The sequence below is a fragment of the Balaenoptera ricei genome, chromosome 3, assembly GCF_028023285.1.
Source record: "Balaenoptera ricei isolate mBalRic1 chromosome 3, mBalRic1.hap2, whole genome shotgun sequence".
Taxonomy (NCBI): domain Eukaryota; kingdom Metazoa; phylum Chordata; class Mammalia; order Artiodactyla; family Balaenopteridae; genus Balaenoptera; species Balaenoptera ricei.
Window position 1 is genome coordinate 35,732,306 of NC_082641.1, and position 20,361 is coordinate 35,752,666.

The following is a 20,361-nucleotide window of genomic DNA, read 5'->3' on the forward strand; positions in this document are numbered from 1 at the left end:
TCAAATCCCAGTCTGCCATTAACCGTGTAACCTTACCTTCTCTGTGTCTCAGTTTCTTCGTCTGAAAAAGTAAGTGTAATAATAGTGTCTCTATCATGAGGTTGTTATAAGGATTAAATTAGTTAATACGTGAAAAAACCCTTATGGGAGATGAATGCCACATAGTGTGCACCACATTATCATCATCACCATCATTATAGCCTATTATGATTATTATAATTATGCAGGCCATGATAGACTGCACAGTATGCTTCCCCTAGAACTAAATTATAGGAGAAACTTAACGCATGGTACTCATACATGGGTGCTGCAGAGGCTGTTGTAGCCAAGCTCAGATCTCAGGAATCTTTTTTGCTGCTTTGATAGTCCAGATATCTAGCTGTTGTAGATGTTGCTGCTAGCAATTTTTTCTGGAGGGCTGATCATGGGCAACTGGACCCATCATTCCTAGGTTACCTGAGAGTCACATGCCTCCCCCTTGGAATGACCATATCCAATGACTGACAGATAAAGGGGTATAAAATCCCAGCCTCTTTGTCTCTAGGCAGAACAAACTCTGTTGTACAATTACCCTCTAAATCTCCCATTGGGATCAGGCTGAGACTAAGATTTATCTGAAATCACCTCTTTGCTAATTTGCTTTTCTTCACTATCCTGCTTTCCTCACTCCCACATAGGATTTTCCGAGAGTATTCTCTCAATAAATCACTTGCACGCAAATTCCCATCCCACACTCTGCTTTTAAGAAACCTGACATAAGAGAATGGATAACATAAGAGACCCTATCTTCTTTGGTGGTTTTGTATAAGCTGTTTTATTCAAACTTAAAATATATTATCAATTCTTAATCAAATCTGTGGTTGTGATACTAGATTTTTTTAAATCTCATAGTTATATATGGTTATATTCACTTTTTTGTTTGTTTGTTTTTTAACACCCTTATAGGAGTATAATTGCTTTACAAACGTGTGTTAGTTTCTGCTGTATAACAAAGTGAATCAGCTATACATATACATATATCCCCATATCTCCTCCCTCTTGCATCTCCCTCCCACCCTCCCTATCGCACCCCTCTAGGTGGTCACAAAGCACGGAGCTGATCTCCCTGTGCTATGCAGCTGCTTCACACTAGCTATCTATTTTACGTTTGGTAGTGTATATATGTCCATGCCACTCTCTCACTTCGTCCCAGCTTACCCTTCCCCCTCCCCGTGTCCTCAAGTCCATTCTCTATGTCTGCGTCTTTACTGCTGCCTGCCCCTAGGTTCTCAGAACCTTTTTTTTTTTTTTTTAGATTCCATATATATGTGTTAGCATACGGTATTTGTTTTTCTCTTTCTGACTTACTTCACTCTGTATGACAGTCTCTAGGTCCATCCACCTCACTACAAATAACTCAATTTCGTTTCTTTTTATGGCTGAGTAATATTCCATTGTATATATGTGCCACATCTTCTTTATCCATTCATCTGTCGATGGACACTTAGGTTACTTCCATGTCTTGGCTATTGTAAATAGAGCTGCAATGAACATTGTGGTACATGGCTCTTGTTGAATTATGGTTTTCTCAGGGTATATGCCCAGTAGTGGGATTGCTGGGTCATAGAGTAGTTCTATTTTTAGTTTTTTTGTGGAACCTCCATACTGTTCTCCATAGTGGCTGTATCAATTTACATTCCCACCAACAGTGCAAGAGGGTTCCCTTTTCTCCACACCCTCTCCAGCATTTATTGTTTGTAGATTTTTTGATGATGGCCATTCTGACTGGTGTGAGGTGATACCCCATTGTAGTTTTGATTTGCATTTCTCTAATGGTTACTGATGTTGAGCATCCTTTCATGTGTTTGTTGACAATCTGTATATCTTCTTTGGAGAAATGTCTGTTTAGGTCTTCTGTCCATTTTTGGATTGGGTTGTTTGGTTTTTTTTGTTTTTTAAAATTTATTTATTTTTGGCTGTGCTGGGTCTTCGTTTCTGTATGAGGGCTTCCTCTAGCTGCGGCAAGTGAGGGCCACTCCTCATCACGGCGTGCGGGCCTCTCACCATCGCGGCCCCTCCCGCCGCAGAGCACAGGCTCCAGACGCGCAGGCTCAGCAGCCGTGGCCCACGGGCCCAGTCGCTCCGTGGCATGTGGGATCCTCCCAGACCAGGGCTCGAACCCGTGTCCCCTGCACCGGCAAGCAGATTCTCAACCACTGTGCTACCAGGGAAGCCCCTGTTTTTTTTTGATATTGTGCTGCATGAGCTGCTTGTACATTTTGGAGATTAAGCCTTTGTCAGCTGCTTCTTTTGCAAATATTTTCTCTCATTCTGAGGGTTGTCTTTTCGTCTTGTTTATGGTTTCCTTTGCTGTGCAAGAGCTTTTAAGTTTCATTAGGTCCCATTTGTTTTTATTTCCATTTCTCTAGGAGCTGGGTCAGAAAGGATCTTGCTGTGATTTATGTCATGGAATGTCCTGCCTATGTTTTCCTCTAAGAGTTTTATAGTGTCTGGCCTTACATTTAGGTCTTTAATCCATTTTGAGTTTATTTTTGTGTGTGGTATTAGGGAATGTTCTAATTTCATTCTTTTACATGTAGCTGTCCAGTTTTCCCGGCACCACTTATTGAAGACGCTGTCTTTTCTCCATTGTATATTCTTGCCTCCATTATCAAAGATAAGGTGACCATATGTGCATGGGTTTATCTCTGGGCTTTCTATCCTGTTCCATTGATGTATATTTCTGTTTTTGTGCCAGTACCATACTGTCTTGATTACTGTAGCTTTGTAGTATAGTGTGAAGTCAGCGAGCCTGATTCCTCCACTCCGTTTTTCTTAAGATTGCTTTGGCTCTTCCGGGTCTTTTGTGTTTCCATAAAAATTGTGAAATTTTTTGTTCTAGTTCTGTGAAAGATGCCATTGGTAGTTCGATAGAGATTGCATGAATCTGTAGATTGCTTTGGGTAGTATAGTCATTTTCACAATGTTGATTCTTCCAATACAAGAACATTGTACATCTCTCCATCTGTTTGTATCATCTTTAATTTCTTTCATCAGTGTCTTATAGTTTTCTGCATACAGGTCTTTTGTCTCCTTAGGTAGGTTTATTCCTAGGTATTTTATTCTTTTTGTTGCAGTGGTAAATGGGAGTGTGTCCTTAATTTCTCTTTCAGATTTTTCATCATTAGTGTATAGGAATGCAAGAGATTTCTGTGCATTAATTTTGTATCCTGCTACTTTACCAAATTCACTGGTTAGCTCTAGTATTTTTCTGGTAGCAGCTTTAGGATTCTCTATGTATCGTATCATGTCATCTGCAAACAGTGACAGTTTTAGTTCTTCTTATCTGATTTGGATTCCTTTTATTTCTTTTTCCTCTCTGATTGCTGTGGCTAAAACTTCCAAGACTATGTTGAATAATAGTGGTGAGAGTGGGCAACCTTGTCTTGTTCCTGATCTTAGTGGAAATGGTTTCAGTTTTTTACCATGGCAAACAATGTTGGCTGTGGGTTTGTCATATATGGCCTTTATCATGTTGAGGTAAGTTCCCTCTATGCCTACTTTCTGGAGGGTTTTTATCATAAATGGGTGTTGAATTATGTCGAAAGCTTTTTCTGCATATATTAAGATGATCATATGGTTTTTCTCCTTCAATTTGTTAATGTGGTATATCACATTGATTGATTTGTGTATACTGAAGAATCCTTGCATTCCTGGGATAAACCCCATTTGATCATGGTGTATGATCCTTTTAAAGTGCTGTTGGATTCTGTTTGCTAGTATTGTGTTGAGGATTTTTGCATATGTGTTCATCAGTGATATTTGCCTGTAGTTTTCTTTTTTTTGTGGCATTTTTGCCTGGTTTTGGTATCAGGGTGATGGTGGCTTCGTAGAATGAGTTTGGGATGTTCCTCCCTCTGCTATATTTTGGGAGAGTTTGAGAAGGATAGGTGTTAGCTCTTCTCAAAATGTTTGATAGAATTCGCCTGTGAAGCCAGTGGTCCAGGGCTTTTGTTTGTTGGAAGATTTTTAATCACAGTCTCATTTTCAGTGCTTGTGATTGGTCTGTTTATATTTTCTATTTCTACCTCGTTCAGTCTTGGAACGTTGTGCTTTTCTAAGAAGTTGTTCATTTCTTCCAGGTTGTCCATTTTATTGGCATATGGTTGCTTGTAGTAATCTCTCATGATCCTTTGTATTTCTGCAGTGCCAGTTGTTACTTCTGTTTCCTTTCTAATTCTATTGACTTGTGTCTTCTCCCTTTTTTTCCTTGATGAGTCTGGCTAATGGTTTATCAATTTTGTTTATCTTTTCAAAGAACCAGCTTTTAGTTTTATTGATCTTTGCTATCATTTCCTTCATTTCTCTTTCATTTACTTCTGATCTGATATTTATGAATTTTTTCCTTCTGCTAACTTTGGGGTTTTTCTGTTCTTTCTCTAATTGCTTTAGGTGTAATGTTAGGTTGTTTATTTGAGATGTTTCTTATAACTTGAGATACGATTGTGTTGCTATAAACGTCCCTCTTAGAACTGCTTTTGCTGCATCCCATAGATTTTGGGTTGTCAGGTTTTCATTGTCATTTGTTTCTAGGTATTTTTTAATTTCCTCTTTGGTATCTTCACTGGTCTTTTGGTTATTTAGCAGTGTATTGTTTACCCTCTATGTGTTTGTATTTTTTACAGCTTTTTTTTCCTTTGATTGGTATCTAGTCTCATATCGATGTGGTCAGAAAAGATATTTGATACGACTTCAATTTTGTTAAATTTGCAAAGGCTTGATTTGTGACCCAAGATATGATGTATCCTCGAGAATGTTCCATGAGCACTGGAGAAGAAAGTGTAATCTGCTGTTTTAGGATGGATGTCCTATAAATATCAATCAAGTCCTTCTTGTTTAATGTATCATTTAAAGGTTGTGTTTCCTTATTTATTTTCTTTTGGATGATCTGTCCATTGGTGAATGTGGGGTGTTAATGCACACTACTATCACTGTGTTACTGTTGATTTCCTCTTTTATGGCTGTTAGCAGTTGCCTTATGTATTGAGGTGCTCCTATGTTGGGTGCATAAATATTTACAATTATTATATCTTCTTCTTGGATTGATCCCTTTATCATTATGCAGTGTCCTTCTTTGTCTCTTGTTATAGTCTTTATTTTAAAGTCTATTTTGTCTGATATGAGAATTGCTACTCCAACTTTCTTTTGATTTCCATTTGCATGGAATATCTTTTTCCATCCCTTCACTTTCAGTCTGTATGTGTCCCTAGATCTGAAGTGGGTCTGTTGTAGACAGCATATATATGGGTCTTGTTTTTGTATCCATCCAGCCAGTTGATGTCTTTTGGTTGGAGCATTTAATCCATTTACATTTAAGGTAGTTATCGATATGTATGTTCCTATTACCATTTTCTTAATTGTTTCAGTTTTGTTTTTGTAGATCTTTTCCTTCTCTTGTGTTTCCTGCCTAGAGAAGTTCCTTTAGCATTTGTTGTAGAGCTGGTTTGGTTCTGCTGAACTCTCTTAGCTTTTGCTTGTCTCTAAAGGTTTTAATTTCTCCATCGAATCTGAATGAGATCCTTTCTGGTTAGAGTAATCTTAGCTGTAGGTTCTTCCCTTTCATCACTTTAAATATGTCCTCCCACTCCCTTCTAACTTGCAGAGTATCTGCTAAAAGATCAATTTTTAACCTTATGGGGATTCCCTTGTATGTTAATTGTTGCTTTTCCCTTGCTGCTTTTAATATTTTTTCTTTGTATTTAATTTTTGATAGTTTGATCAATATGTCTCTTAGTGTGTTTCTTCTTGGATTTATCCTGTATGGGCCTCTCTATGCTTCCTGGACTTGATTGACTATTTCCTTTCCCATATTAGGGAAGTTTTCAACTATAATCTCCTCAAATATTTTCTCAGTCCCTTTTTTTTCTCTTCTTTTTTCTCTTCTTTTTCTGGGACCCCTATAATTCGGATGTTGGTGCCTGAGGTCTCTGAGACTGTCCTCAATTCTTTTCCTTCTTTTTTCTTTATTCTGCCCTGCAGTAGTTATTTCCACTATGTTATCTTCCAGGTCACGTATCCATTCTTCAGCTGCAGTTATTCTGCTATTGGTTCCTTCTAGAGAATTTTTAATTTCTTTAATTGTGTTGTTCGTCATTGTTTGTTTGCTCTTTAATTCTTCTAGGTCCTTGTTAAACGTTTTTTATAGTTTCTCCATTCTATTTCCAAGATATTGTATCATCTTTGCTCTCATTACTCTGAATTCTTTTTCAGGTTGACTGCCTGTTTCCTATTCATTTGTTTGGTCTGGTGGCTTTTTACTTTGCTCCTTCATCTGCTGTGTATTTCTCTGTCTTCTCATTTTGCTTAACTTACTGTGTTTGGGGTCTCCTTTTTGCAGGCTACAGGTTCGTAGTTCCCATTGTTTTTGGTGTCTGCTCCCAGTGGGTAGGGTTGGTTCAGTGGGTTGTGTAGGCTTCTTGGTGGAGGGGAGTCGTGCTTGTGTTCTGGTGGATGAGGCTGGATCTTGTCTTTCTTGTGGGCAGGACTGCGTCCGGTGGTGTGTTTTGGGGTGTGTTTGAACTTAGTATGATTTTAGGCAGCCTCTCTGCTAATGGGTGGGGTTGTGTTCCTGTCTTGCTAGTTGTTTGGCATAGGATGTCCAGCGCTGTAGGTTGCTGGTCTTTGAGTGGAGCTGGGTCTTAGCATTGATATGGAGATCTCTGGGAGAGCTTTTGCCATTTGATACTGCATGATACTGGGAGGTCTCTGGTGGACCAATGTCCTGAACTCAGCTCTCCCACCTCAGAGTCTCAGGCCTGACACCCGGCCACAGCACCAAGACCCTGTCAGCCACATGGCTCTGAAGAAAAGAGAGAAAGAGAGAAAGAAAGAAAGAAAGAAAGGGAGGAAGGAAGAGAGAAAGACTAAAATAAAATAAAGTTATTAAAATGGAAAAAATTATTAAAAATAAAAAATTTAAAAGTTTTTTTAAAAAAAGAGAGAGCAAGAAGAGAGCCATGGAACCAAAAAACAAATCCACCAATGATAACAAGTGCTAAAAAGTATACTAAAAAAAAAAAAAATGACAGTCAGCACCCTAGGACAAATGGCAAAACCAAAGCTATACGGACAAAATCACACAAAGAAGCATAAACATACACGCTCACAAAAAGAGAAAAAGGAAAAAAAAAGTATATATATATGTATAAAAAAAGAAGAGAGCAACCAAATCAATAAACAAATCTACTAATGATGATAAGCTTTAAATACTAAACTAAGATAAACATAAAACCAGAAACAAATTAGATGCAGAAAGGAAACCCCAAGTCTACATTTGCTCCCAAAGTGCACTGCCTCAACTTGGGGATGATTTGTTGTCTATTCAGGTATTCCACAGATGCAGGGTGCATCAAGTTGACTGTGGAGATTTAATCTGCTGCTCCTGAGGCCCTTGGGAGAAATTTCCCTTTCTGTTTTTGTTCGCACAGCTCCTGGGGTTCAGCTTTGGATTTGGCCCTGCCTCTGTGTGCAGGTCGCCTGAGGGCAACTATTCCCCGCCCAGACAGGATGGGGTTAAAGGAGCGGCTGATTAGGGAGCTCTGGCTCACTCAGGCTGGGGAGAAGGGAGTGGTACGGAATGCAGGGCGAGCCTGTGGTGTGACGTTGCAACAGCCTGAGGCACGACATGTGTTCTCCCGGGAAAGTTGTCCCTGGATCACAGAACCATGGCAGTGGTGGGTTGCACAGGCTCCCAAGAGGGGAGGTGTGGATGGTGACCTGTGCTTGAACACAGACTTCTTGTGGCTGCAGCAGCAGCCTTAGCATCTCATACCCGTCTCTGGTGTCCACACTGATAGCTGTGGCTTGCGCCCATCTCTAGAGCTCAGTTAGGCGGTGCTCTGAATCCCCTCTCCTCGTGCACCCCGAAGCAATGGTCTCTAGCCTCTTAGGCAGTTCCAGACTTTTCCCTGGACTCCCTCCCAGCTAGCTGTGGTTCACTAGCCCCCTTCAGGCTGTTTTCACGTAACCAACCCCAGTCCTATCCCTGGGATCTGACCTCTGAAGCCCGAGCCTCAGCTCCCAGCCCCCACCCGCTCCAGCAGGTGAGCAGACCAGCCTCTCAGGCTGGTGAGCACTGGTCGGCACCAATCCTCTGTGCAGGAATCTCTCCGCTTTGCCCTCCGCACCCCTGTTGCTGTGCTGTCCTCTGTGGCTCTGAAGCTTCCCCCCCCGCACCCACCCCCCATCTCTGCCAGTGAAGGGGTTTCCTAGTGTGTGGAAACTTTTCCTCCTTCACAGCTCCCTCCCCGAGGTGCAGGTACCATCACTATTTTTTTGTCTTTGTTTTATTTTTTTCTTTTACCCTACCCAGGTATGTGGGCAATTTCTTGCCTTTTGGGAAGTCTGAGGTCTTCTGCCAGTGTTCAGTAGGTGTTCTGTAGGAGTTGTTCCACATGTAGATGTAGTTTTGATGTATTTGTAGGGAGGAAGGTGATCTCCACGTCTTTCTCCTCTGCCATCTTGGAAGCCTACTCATTTGTTTTTACCTTATTTTCCCCTTATATTTGATTTTAACTTTTTCTTTTTATATATATATATTTTTTATATCTTTATTGGAGTATAATTGCTTTACAATGTTGTGTTCATTTCTTCTGTACAACAAAGTGAATCATGTATATGTATACATATATCCCCATATCCCCTCCCTCTTGAGCCTCCATCCCACCCTCCCTATCCCATCCCTCTAGGTCGTCACAAAACATTGAGCTGATCTCCCTGTGTTATGCAGCAGCTTCCCACTAGCCATCCATTTTACATGTGGTAGTGTATATATGCCAATGTACTCTCTCACTTCGTTCCAGCTTCCCCTTCCCTGCCTGTGTTTTCGAGTCCATTCTCTACATCAGCGTCTTTATTCCTGCCCTGCCACTAGGTTCATCAGTACTGTTTTTCTAGATTCCATATATCTGTGTTAGCATACGGTATTTGTTTTTCTCTTTCTGACTTACTTCACTCTGTAAGTGATGGACTGTAGGTCCATCCACCTCATTACAAATAACTCAATTTCATTCCTTTTTATGGCTGAGTAAGTTTTAACTTTTTCAAATATTTAAAAGAATAATATGATTCAAAATACCAAACTATATTAAACGGAATACTTGAAGAGGTTACATTCCCTTTTCCTTTCATTTCATCTCCACACACTCCATGTAGATGACCTAACCTTTTGTTTGGCCATGTCCTTGCATCCATCTATTGAGTTCTTAATTTCATTTATTGTATCTTTAAATTCCAGTGTTTGTATGGACATTTAAAAATTAGATTCTACTTCTTGGCTGAAGTTTTTCATCTTCTCCTGTATTTTCTTGAATGTTTTAATAATATTCAATATCCCTGTGTAATAACTTCAATATCTGGATCTCCCATAGATCTTTCTCCTAGTTTTCAGTCATTTGGTCTTGTCTTCTGGTATGTCCAAAGCAATGAAAGACATCAAACCAGAGATTGAAGAGACACTAAGAAATTAAAATAAAATCACACTTTAGGCACATCATAGTCAAACTGCTGAACAACAAAGATGGTTTAGATTGAACGCAGGACCTTGCTTATAAAAAAGCATTTCAAAGTCAGAGATCCTATCTTTCTCCAGAGAGAATTTGCTCTTATTTCTGGGTTGCAGCTTATCTAGGGCAAGTTACCATAATCCCATCAGAGACTACCATGCTTCAAGGCTCTATTTCAGTTTTTTTGAGGACTGATCTATCTCTGATTCTCCTACTCTTAGGATCCAGTCTTCTGAGGTCTCAAATGCAATATACTGGGGTATTTGCCAAGGCTCTCCTAATTTGGCAAAACTTGAACTCTAAAATTGTGTCACTAAAACTCTAAGACTGCCAAAAACTCTACTCAGCTTTTCAACCTTCCAGTTTTAGGAGAAAAGAAAGGTCACATGGTTTGGTTAACTTCTTTTTACTTACCTTCTATATCATATCTTGGCTTCTTAAGTCTTGATAGTAGTAGTAGTAGTTCTCTAATGCCTTCAAACATTAAACAAAATTTTTAGTTGTTCTCTCCAGGAGGGTTAGTCTTTTATAAGCTAATCCAGCAAGACCATAATGAGAACCCTTAAGACAATATTTTAATGATGTGAATTCTTTCTAGTTTTAATTTTGTATTAAATATTAACCAATTAATATAGTACTAAGAATTTTTTATGGTGGGAGAATGAAGGGAAACTTTACAAAATAATACTGGGAATCATCTGGAAGATTAAACATCTGAGAATTGATGTGAAAAACTTTTAAAGGAGGCAGTAACAAACTTGGGATGTAGTTTATCTAATCCTGCCATAGTTTAAATATTTTGATGGAGTTAGAAAAATGGAAGCAGTTTGATACTGGAGATCAAACAGGTAGATTAATAGAACAGAATTCAGAAATAGATCTAAAATAAAAGTAAAAATTCTAATTTTATATTCCTGTTGGTTCTGTTTCCCTGAAGAACCCTGACTAATACAGATTTTGGTATCTGGAAGTGGGGTGCTGCTGTAACAAATACCTAAAATTGTGAAAGTGGCTTTGGAACTGGGTAATGGGTAGAGATTGGAAAAGTTTGAGGTGCATATTAGAATACAACCTACATTCCCTTTAAAGGGCTGTTGGTAGAAATATGAATGATGAGTTCTTCTGGTGAAGTCTCTGATAAAATTCAGGAACATGTTAGTGGAAACTGGAGGAAAGAGGATCCTTGTTATAGAATGGGAAAGTACTTGGCTTATTTGTATTCCAGTGTTTTGTGGAAGGTAGAACCTGTAAGCGATTAAATTTGATATTTAGCTGAGAAGACTTTTAAGCAAAGTGTTGAAAGCACTGCCTGGTTTTTCATTGCTGTCATAGTAAAATGTGAGAGGAATGAGGTAAATTGAAAAAGAAATTGTCATGAAAAATGGAACCAAAACTTGAAAATTTAGAAAATTCTGTGTTTCCATATTGCAAAAATGGATAAAGTGTGTACTAGAGGAAAAATCAAGGGTATGGCTGGATAATCATTTGCTCTAAAGAGATTATGAGTGTGATTTATGGAACCAACCAATCAACCATCTCAGCAGAAATGCTGCCAGCTTGGAATGAAAGGGAAGGAGACAGGACAAAACGAAGTTTTCTCTGGCTGCCTCGGCATCCCCTTTGACCTAGCATTTACAATACCAGAAACGTACACTCTAAATATGAGAAAGAGAAAAGCAGCTCCTGAAATCCCAACTGACACGTAGCTAGAACTCTGTGTTGTTAGGAGTTGGCCTGATGCTCACAGCTAGACCATGTTCTCCTGTGGGACATACACATTCTCACAAAATACCAAAGTTGGACAAGGTCATTCTGAGAACTTGATAAAATGAGGCAAAATAAAGCTACTTTATAATTTTGTCTAAGTGTAGACAAAAACTATCACTGTGCAAAACACAAAATACCAAATATCCCCCTCTCCCAGCTAATATAAGTGACTGCTGCTTCTTACCCACCTATAGCTTTAACTTCTTTCCAGTAAGCCCTTTCCGTAGATAAGATTTGTTGAGATACCCAGCTACAGAATTATTCACGATTTTTGACAGCACCCAGTCTAGAGCTAATCCCCCTTCTTTGGACCTTCTACAAAATCACCCATGGTATGTTTTCTCCCTCACTGCAATGAGTAATAAACTCAATTTTTTGACCTGTATATATGTTCCTGGTGGTCTTTGGCTGGAGGTAAATGACAGATATTAGTCAAGAGTACATCAAGTAGAATGATATTCACTACAGTAATGTTTATAAAGCAAAATACTGTAAAATAAACTAAAGGTCCATCAGTTGGGGACTGATAAAATAAATTCCAGTACCCCTTTTGAATGGAATATCATGTAGCTATTTAAAAGAATGAGGTAAATCTATGTGTGCTGATATAGAAAGATCTCTAAGTTATCAAGTGATAAAGCCAAGTACAGAAAAATGTGGACATTATGGTTCAATTTTAGAAAGTAATTAAGTGTTTCAAACACTTATATACATGATAGCATTTTACTGGTTCCAGAACCCTTGAAGTGCTCTCATTTTTGTGTATTATATCAATTAATATTTGCCATTTTAGAAATTAGAATTGCAAATTTTAAAAATCTATATATTATTTCATTTAAAAATAACAATATGAAACCCAAAACATGTTAACATACATATTATATGAAAAATAATTATTTTTCCAAAACAAGAAATAAATTAGTGAGAAGTGTCATTATTTTACATTTTTGTAAATTATATTAATATCTGTCTTAATAGAAGACAAGTTGATTCAAATATCTGCTTTTGTATTAAATTTGTTGCAATATAACATTTTGTTTGAAATATTGGAAGAAAACTTGGCCCCACAGAGATATGTAGTTTGAAAAAGAGCAGAATATTTTAATAACCATTTCAGATAGTTATTATATTCTTTTTTTTAAATTTAATTTTATTTACTTATTTTTAAACAGCAGGTTTTTATAAGTTATCTATTTTATACATATTAGTGTATATATGTCAATCCCAACTCCCAATTCATCCCACCACCACCACCACCCGACCCCACCCCCACTTTCCTCCCTTGGTGTCTATACGTTTGTTCTCTACAACTGTGTCTCTATTTCTGCCTCACAAACCAGTTCATCTGTAACATTTTTCTAGATTCCACATATATGTGTTAATATAAGATATTTGTTTTTCTCTTTCTTACTTCTTTCTGACAGTCTCTAAGTCCATCCATGTCTATACAAATGACCCAATTTCATTCCTTTTTATAGCTGAGTAATATTCCATTGTGTGTGTGTGTGTGTGTGTATATATATATATATATATACCACATCTTCTTTATCCACTCACCTGTTGATGGGCATTTAGGTTGCTTCCATAACCTGTTTATTGTAAGTACTGCTGCAATGAACATTGGGGTGCATATGTCTTTTTGAATTATGGTTTTCTCTGGGTATATGCCCAATAGTGGGATAGCTAGGTCATATGGTAATTCTATTTTTAGTTTTTTAAGGAACCTCCATACTGTTCTCCATAGTGGCTGTATCAATTTACATTCCCACCAACAGTGCAAGAGGGTTCCCTTTTCTCCACACCCTCTCCAGGATTTGTTGTTTGTAGATTTTTCTGATGATGTCCATTCTAACTGGTGAAAGGTGATACCTTATTGTAGTTTTGATTTGCATTTCTCTAATAATTAGTGATGTTGAGCAGCTTTTCATGTGCCTCTTGGCCATCTGTATGTCTTCTTTGGAGAAATGTCTATTTAGGTCTTCCACCCATGTTTTGATTGGGTTGTTTGTTTTTTTGATATTGAGATGCAAGAGCTATTTATATATTTTGGAGATTAATCCTTTGTCCATTGTTTCTTTTGCAAATATTTTCTCCCATTCTGAGGGTTGTCTTTTCATCTTGTTTATGGTTTCCTTTGCTGTGCAAAAGCTTTTAAGTTTCATTAGGTACCATTTGTTTACTTTTGTTTTTATTTCCATTACTCTAGGAGGTGGATCAAAAAAGATCTTGCTGTGATTCATGTCAAAGAGTGTTCTTCCTATGTTTTCCTCTAAGAGTTTTACAGTGTTGGTCTTACAGTTAGGTCTTTAATCCATTTTGAGTTTATTTTTGTGTATGGTGTTAAGGAGTGTTCTAATTTCATTCTTTTACATGTTGCTGTCCAGTTTTCCCAGCACAACTTATTGAAGAGGCTGTCTTTTCTCCATTGTATATCCTTGCCTCCTTTGTCATAGAGTAGTTGACCATAAGTGCATGGGTTCACCTCTGGGGTTTCTATCCTGTTCCATTGATCTATATTTCTGTTTTTGTGCCAGTACCATATTGTCTTGATTACTGTACTTTTCTAGTATAGTCTTAAGTCAGGGAGTCTGATTCCTCCAGCTCTGTTGTCTTCCCTCGAGATTGCTTTGGCTATTTATGATCTTTTGTGTCTCCATACAAATTTGAAGATTTTTTGTTCTAGTTCTGTAAAAAATGCCATTGGCAATTTGATAGGGATTGCATTGAAGCTGTATATTGCTTTGGGTAGTATAGTCATTTTCACAATATTGATTCTTCCAATCCAAGAACATGGTATGTCTCTCCATCTATCTGTGTCATCCTTGATTTCTTTCATCAGTGTTTTATAGTTTTCTGAGTACAGGTCTTTTACCTCCTTAGGTAGGTTTATTCCTAGGTATTTTATTCTTTTTGTTGCAATGGTGAATGGGATTCTTTCGTTAGTTTCTTTTTCTGATCTTTTGTTGTTAGTGTATAGGAAAGCAAGAGATTTCTGTGCATTAATTTTGTATCCTGCAATTTTACCAAATTCATTGATTAGCTCTAATAATTTTCTGGTAGCATCTTTAGGATCTTCTCTGTATAGTATCATGTCATCTGCAAACAGTGACAGTTTTACTTCTTCTTTTCCAATTTGAATTCCTTTTATTTCTTTTTCTTCTCTGTTTGCCATGGCTAGGACTTCCAAAACTATGTTGAATAATAGTGGTGAGAGTGGACATCTTGTCTTCTTCCTGATCTTAGAGGAAATGCTTTCAGCTTTTCACCATTGCAAATGATGTTTGCTATGGGTTTGTTGTATATGGCCTTTATTATGTTGAGGTATGTTCCCTCTATGCCCACTTTCTGGAAAGTTTTTATTAGAAATGGGTGTTGGATTTTGTTGAAAGCTTTTTCTGCATCTATTGATATGATCATATGTTTTTATTGTTCAATTTGTTAATATGGTGTATCACATAGATTGATTTGCATATATAGAAGAATCCTTGCATCCCTTGGATAAAACCCACTTGATCATGGTGTATGATCCTTTTATTGTGTTGTTGGATTCTGTTTGCTAGTATTTTGTTGAGGATTTTTGCATCTATATTCATAAGTGATATTGGTCTGTAATTTTCTTTTTTTTGTACTATCTCGGTACTAGCTCTTCTCTAGATGTTTGATAGGATTCACCTGTGAAGCCATCTGGTCCAAGGATTTTGTTTGTTGGAAGATGTTTAATCACAGTTTCAATTTCATTACTTGTGATTGGTCTGTTTATATTTTCTATTTCTTCCTGGTTCAGTCTTGGAAGGTTATACCTTTCTAAGAATTTGTCCATTTCTTCCAGGTTGTCCATTTTATTGGCATAGAGTTGCTTCTAGTAGTCTCTTCGGTTGCTTTGTATTTCTGCAGTGTCATATGTAACTTCTCCTTTTTCATTTCTAATTTTATTGATTTGAGTCCTCTACCTCTTTTTCTTGATGAGTCTGGCTAAAGGTTTATCAATTTTGTTTATCTTCTCAAAGAACCGCTTTTAGTTTTATTGATCTTTGCTATTGTTTTCTTTGTTTCTATTGCATTTATTTCTGCTCTAATCTTTATGATTTCTTTCCTTCTACTAACTTTCGGTTTTGTTTGTTCTTCTTTCTCTAGTTCCTTTAGGTGTAAGGTTAGATTGTTTATTTGAGATTTTTCTTGTTTCTTGAGGTAGGACTGTATTGCTATACACTCCCCTCTTAGAACTGCTTTTGCCACATCCCACAGATTTTTTTTTTTTTAAGATGGAGAATTTTAATTAAATTGGCATAGTTAAGACCAAAAAGATAAAGTGGACATTGTCAGTGTATCTTCAGCCCTTGCCTTAACAGGTGAATGAACACAACTTGAAACACAGGTGAATCTTGCTGGTCTATAAGAAATTGAAGGGAGCTTCTCAGTATTTAAATATATTAATATAACCAGTTATAGAAATCTAAATATAAAACCAATCTCCTATAGGGTTTGAGAAGGCATTCACCATATCCCTGAAAAGTTTAACATTCCTTATTCAAGTTTAATCATCTCTTTAGATGGGGAAAACAGTGATAGTACTTGCTGAACCAGAATTAATACCAAAATTCAAAAAGCTGACCATATTCATTTAGCCACAAGCCAATCTTATTTAAATCAGGACAGAAATATTACATCAACTATTCATGATCTGAATTCTAGTGTATGAGATCAATTTAAATATGGTACACATAAAAAGTCATGAGACATGTGTTTCATAATAAATAAGGCAGTGGCCAACTATTACTCATTAGTAGCTTTTTTGAGATAAGCTATCAAGTCTGCCCTTTCTCCCTTCTTCTTAATGCCAGTGAAGATCATTTTTGTTCCAGGGGTGTACTTCTTGGGATTCTCCAAATACTCCCTCAGCGTCTCCTCTCCCCAGGTGATGCCTTTGTTCTTGTTGGCATCTGTGTAAGAGAATCCAACAGCCTGACCTGTCTTTCGCCCAGACAAACCATGGAGATTTGGCCCAGTCTTGTGCTTGCCTCCCTTTTTCACAGTATGGCACTGGGCACATTTCTGAACAAAAATCTTCTTGCCCTTCTCAACATCACCCATTTTTAAATCGTTCTTTCTCCGTGTACGACTAAGACGTTCCCACTCACAAGCTGAATGTCCTGCTCTCTAATCCCCCATCCCATAGATTTTGGATCGTGTTTTCTTTGTTATTTGTCTCTAGGTATTTTTTGATTTCCTCATTGATTTCTTCTGTGATCTCTTGGTTATTTAGTAACGTATTATTTAGCCTCCATGTGTTTGTGTTTTTTACGTTTTTTCCCTGTAATTAATTTCTAATCTCATAGTGTTGTGGTCAGAAAAGATGCTTGATATGATTTCAGTTTTCTTAAATTTACCGAGGCTTGATTTCTGACCCAAGTTGTGATCTATCCTGGACAATGTTCTGTGTGCACTTGAGAAGAAAGTGTAATCTGCTGTTTATGGGTGGAATGTCCTATAAATATCAATTAAATCTATCTGGTCTATTGTGTCATTTAAAGCTTGTGTTTTCTTATTAATTCTTCTGTCTGGGTGATCTGTCCATTGGTGTGAGGTGTTAAAGTCCCCCACTGTTACTGTGTTACTATCAATTTCCTCTTTTATAGCTGTTAGCATTTGCCTTATATATTGAGGTGCTCCTATGTTGGGTGCATATATATTTATAATTGTTATATCTTCTTCTTGGATTGATCCCTTGATCATTATGTAGTGTCCTTCCTTGTCTCTTCTAACATTCTTTATTTAATAGTCTATTTTATCTGATATGAGAATTGCTACTCCAGCTTTCTTTTGATTTCCATTTGCATGGAATATCTTTTTCCATCCCCTCACTTTCAATCTATATATGTCCCTAGGTCTGAAGTGGGTCTATTGTAGACAGCATATATATGAGTCTTGTTTTTGTATCCATTCAGTGAGCCTGTGTCTTTTCATTGGAGCATTTAATCCATTCATATTTAAGGTGATTATTGATATGTATGTTCCTACGACCATTTTTTTAAATTGTTTTTGGTTTGTTTTTGTAGGTCCTTTTCTTCTCTTGTGTTTCCCAATTAGAGAAGTTCCGTTAGCATTTGTTATAGAGCTGGTTTGGTGGTGCTGAATTCTCTTAGCTTTCTTTTTTTTTAAACATCTTTATTGGAGTATAATTGCTTTACAATGGTGTGTTAGTTGATACTGTATAACAAAGTGAATCAGCTATATGTATACATATATCCCCATATCCCCTCCCTCTTGTGTCTCCCTCCCACCCTCCCTATCCCACCCCTCTAGGTGGTTACAAAGTACCAAGCTGATCTCCCTGTGCTATGTGGCTGCTTCCCACTAGCTATCTATTTTACATTTGGTAGTGTATATATGTCCATGCCACTCTCTCACTTCGTCCCAGCTTACACTTCCCCCTCCCTGTGTCCTCAAGTCCATTCTCTACATCTGCATCTTTATTCCTTTCCTGCCCCTAGGTTCTTCAGAACCTTTTTTTTTTTTTAGATTCCGTATATATATATATGTGTTAGCATACAGTATTTGTTTTTCTCTTTCTGACTTACTTCACTCTGTATGACAGACTCTAAGTCCATCCACCTCACTACAGATAACTCAATTTCATTTCTTTTCATGGCTGAGTAATATTCCATTGTATATATGTGCCTCTCTTAGCTTTTGCTTCTCTGTAAATCTTTTGATTTCTCCATCAAAGCTGAATGAGATCCTCTCCGGGAAGAGTAATCTTGATTGTAAGTTCTTCCCTTTCATCACTTTAAATATATCATGCCACTCCCTTCTGGCTTGTAGAGTTTCTGCTGAGAAATCAGCTGTTAACCTTATGGTAGTTCCCTTGTATGTTATTTGTCATTTTTCCCTTGTTGCTTTTAATCATTTTTCTTTGTCTTTAATTTTTGTCAGTTTGATTACTATGTGTCTTGATGTGTTTCTCCTTGGGTTTATCCATCCTGGGACTCTCTGTTCTTCTTGGGTTTGGGTGGCTATTTCTTCTCCCATGTTAGGGAAGTTTTCCTCTATAATCTCTTCAGATATTTTCTCAGGTCCTTTCTCTCTCTCTTCTCCTTCTGGGACCCCTATAATGCAAATGTGGGTGCATTTAATGTTGTCCCAGAGGTCTCTTAGGCTGTCTTCATTTCTTTTCATTCTTTTTTCTTTATTCTGTTCTGCAGCAGTGAATTCCACCATTCTGTCTTCCAGGTCACTTATCCATTCTTCTGCCTCAATTATTCTGCTACTGATTCCTTCTAGTGTATTTTTCATTTCAGTTATTGTATTGTTCATCTCTGTTTGTTTGTTCTGTAATTCTTCTAGGTGTTTGTTCTTTAATTCTTCTAGGTCTTGGTAAACATTTCTTGCATCTTCTCAGTCTTTGCCTCCATTCTTTTTCCGAGGTCCTGGATCATCTTCACTATCATTATTCTGAATTCTTTTTCTGGAACGTTGCCTATCTCTACTTCATTTAGTTGTGTTTCTGGGGTTTTATCTTGTTCCTTCATCTGGTACATAGTCCTCTGCATTTTCATTTTGTCTATCTTTCTGTGAATGTGTTTTTCATTCCACAGGCTGCAGGATTGTAGTTCTTCTTGCTTCTGCTGTCTGCCCTCTGGTGGATTAGGCTATCTAAGAGGCTTGTGCAAGCTTCCTCTATGATATATTTTTTGATACTATTCTAAAACTTGATAAATTTTTCCTATTCCATTACATTAAAGTCCTCCAGTCTACCTCTCACTTTGAGTATATCTTTTATCCATGCATGATTCTATCAATCAAGCATTAGTCATTTGGAAAATATTCACTGTGTCATGCAGATCTTCCAAATGTTGATATATTTTATACAACACAAAAAATTGCTACATTTATTATTATCAGCACTGATCTCATCAAAAATTCTTTAAATATTGGTAGGCTATTATGCTGATAGTGGCAGACACATATTTTGCAAAATTCTAATTTTCTCCTGTAACCTTGAATTTTATCACTGTCAATAAATACTGTCAGTTGTTATCTGTGAAGTGATAATCTGAATTACCATAATTTGTTTTAGTCTTTTTTCAAGTAAAAATAATTACTTGAAAAAAATGGCTTGTTTATCTCAAAATTCAAAAATTGTACTTTCCTTGAATAATCATCAGTTTTGATATGTGGTAGAGGTGCTTTATGTGCAATGTCCATTTTTTTCACATAGAATGGTAAAAAATTGTGTGATCATAGGTTAAGATTTAATAAATTATTTTGTTTTTGTTTTTTTTTTTACTACTTCATCAAGAATATTCTTAAATAAAACTTTTTCTTTTTCCTGTGAATACATGGCAATGAAGAATATAATTATTACTTTAGGTACTTCTGCCTGATTCATGTTGAGGTGCCAGCAGTTTTACTGACCACTGTTTTTGCACTCTCAGTGCAAGTGTAAACACAGTAACAAAGGTAAATAACATTTTAATATCATCATGAAAATAGGTTTGATCTAAATGGGTCTTGGCTGGAGTTCCCGGAGGGGTATGCGACCACACTCTCTGAAATGCTACATCAGCATATCAATTAAAACTAGGGAATGGACACAGTTATATCACACCATTTAAACTGAAGTATTCAAAAGTAAATAATAGATTATAAATTCGATTAAATGGGTAGAAAATTATACCATACACAGAGCTTCTTAACTTTAATGAACCCCTGAAAATACACACAGCTGTAAAATTTGCATACAGCCTCCTGGAAATGATCTGTGGATCCCAGGTTAAAAACCTGTCCATAGGTACTAAGCATTACTCTTCATAATTTTTGTCTCTCTCAATTTCATTTTAGCTTAGACCACCCTGCCTCTGTCTAAAAGTTAAAAAATCTCAGTGTTTCATAAGTGCTGTTAAAAACATACTCAACTTTTGCAATTTCTCTTTTTGTTGAATCAATTTCAAGCAGGGAGATGCAGGCTCCTTTTCTGTTCTCCCAACTTTGCTTCAGTCCTCCTTACTTAGCAATGACCCTGTGGTGCCTTTCTTTACTGTCATAATCACTG

At 37.2% G+C, this 20,361-nt stretch overlaps 2 protein-coding genes across 5 annotated transcripts in view; one reads left to right on the plus strand and one right to left on the minus strand.

The window, feature by feature from the left end:
* Positions 1–20,361, plus strand: part of FBXO4 (F-box protein 4) — a 344,490-nt gene that overhangs the window by 253,211 nt on the left and 70,918 nt on the right. The window lies entirely within an intron of this gene.
* LOC132363579 (cytochrome c-like) lies at positions 15,931–16,407 on the minus strand. Its single transcript, XM_059919260.1, has one exon. It carries the CDS (start codon positions 16,398–16,400, stop codon positions 16,083–16,085), a length of 318 nt encoding a protein of 105 aa, XP_059775243.1. The 5' UTR covers positions 16,401–16,407; the 3' UTR covers positions 15,931–16,082.

What these genes read in the sequence shown, in the direction of transcription:
- LOC132363579 (XM_059919260.1), bottom strand. Translation starts at nt 16,400, where the DNA reads ATGGGTGATGTTGAGAAGGGCAAGAAGATTTTTGTTCAGAAATGTGCC.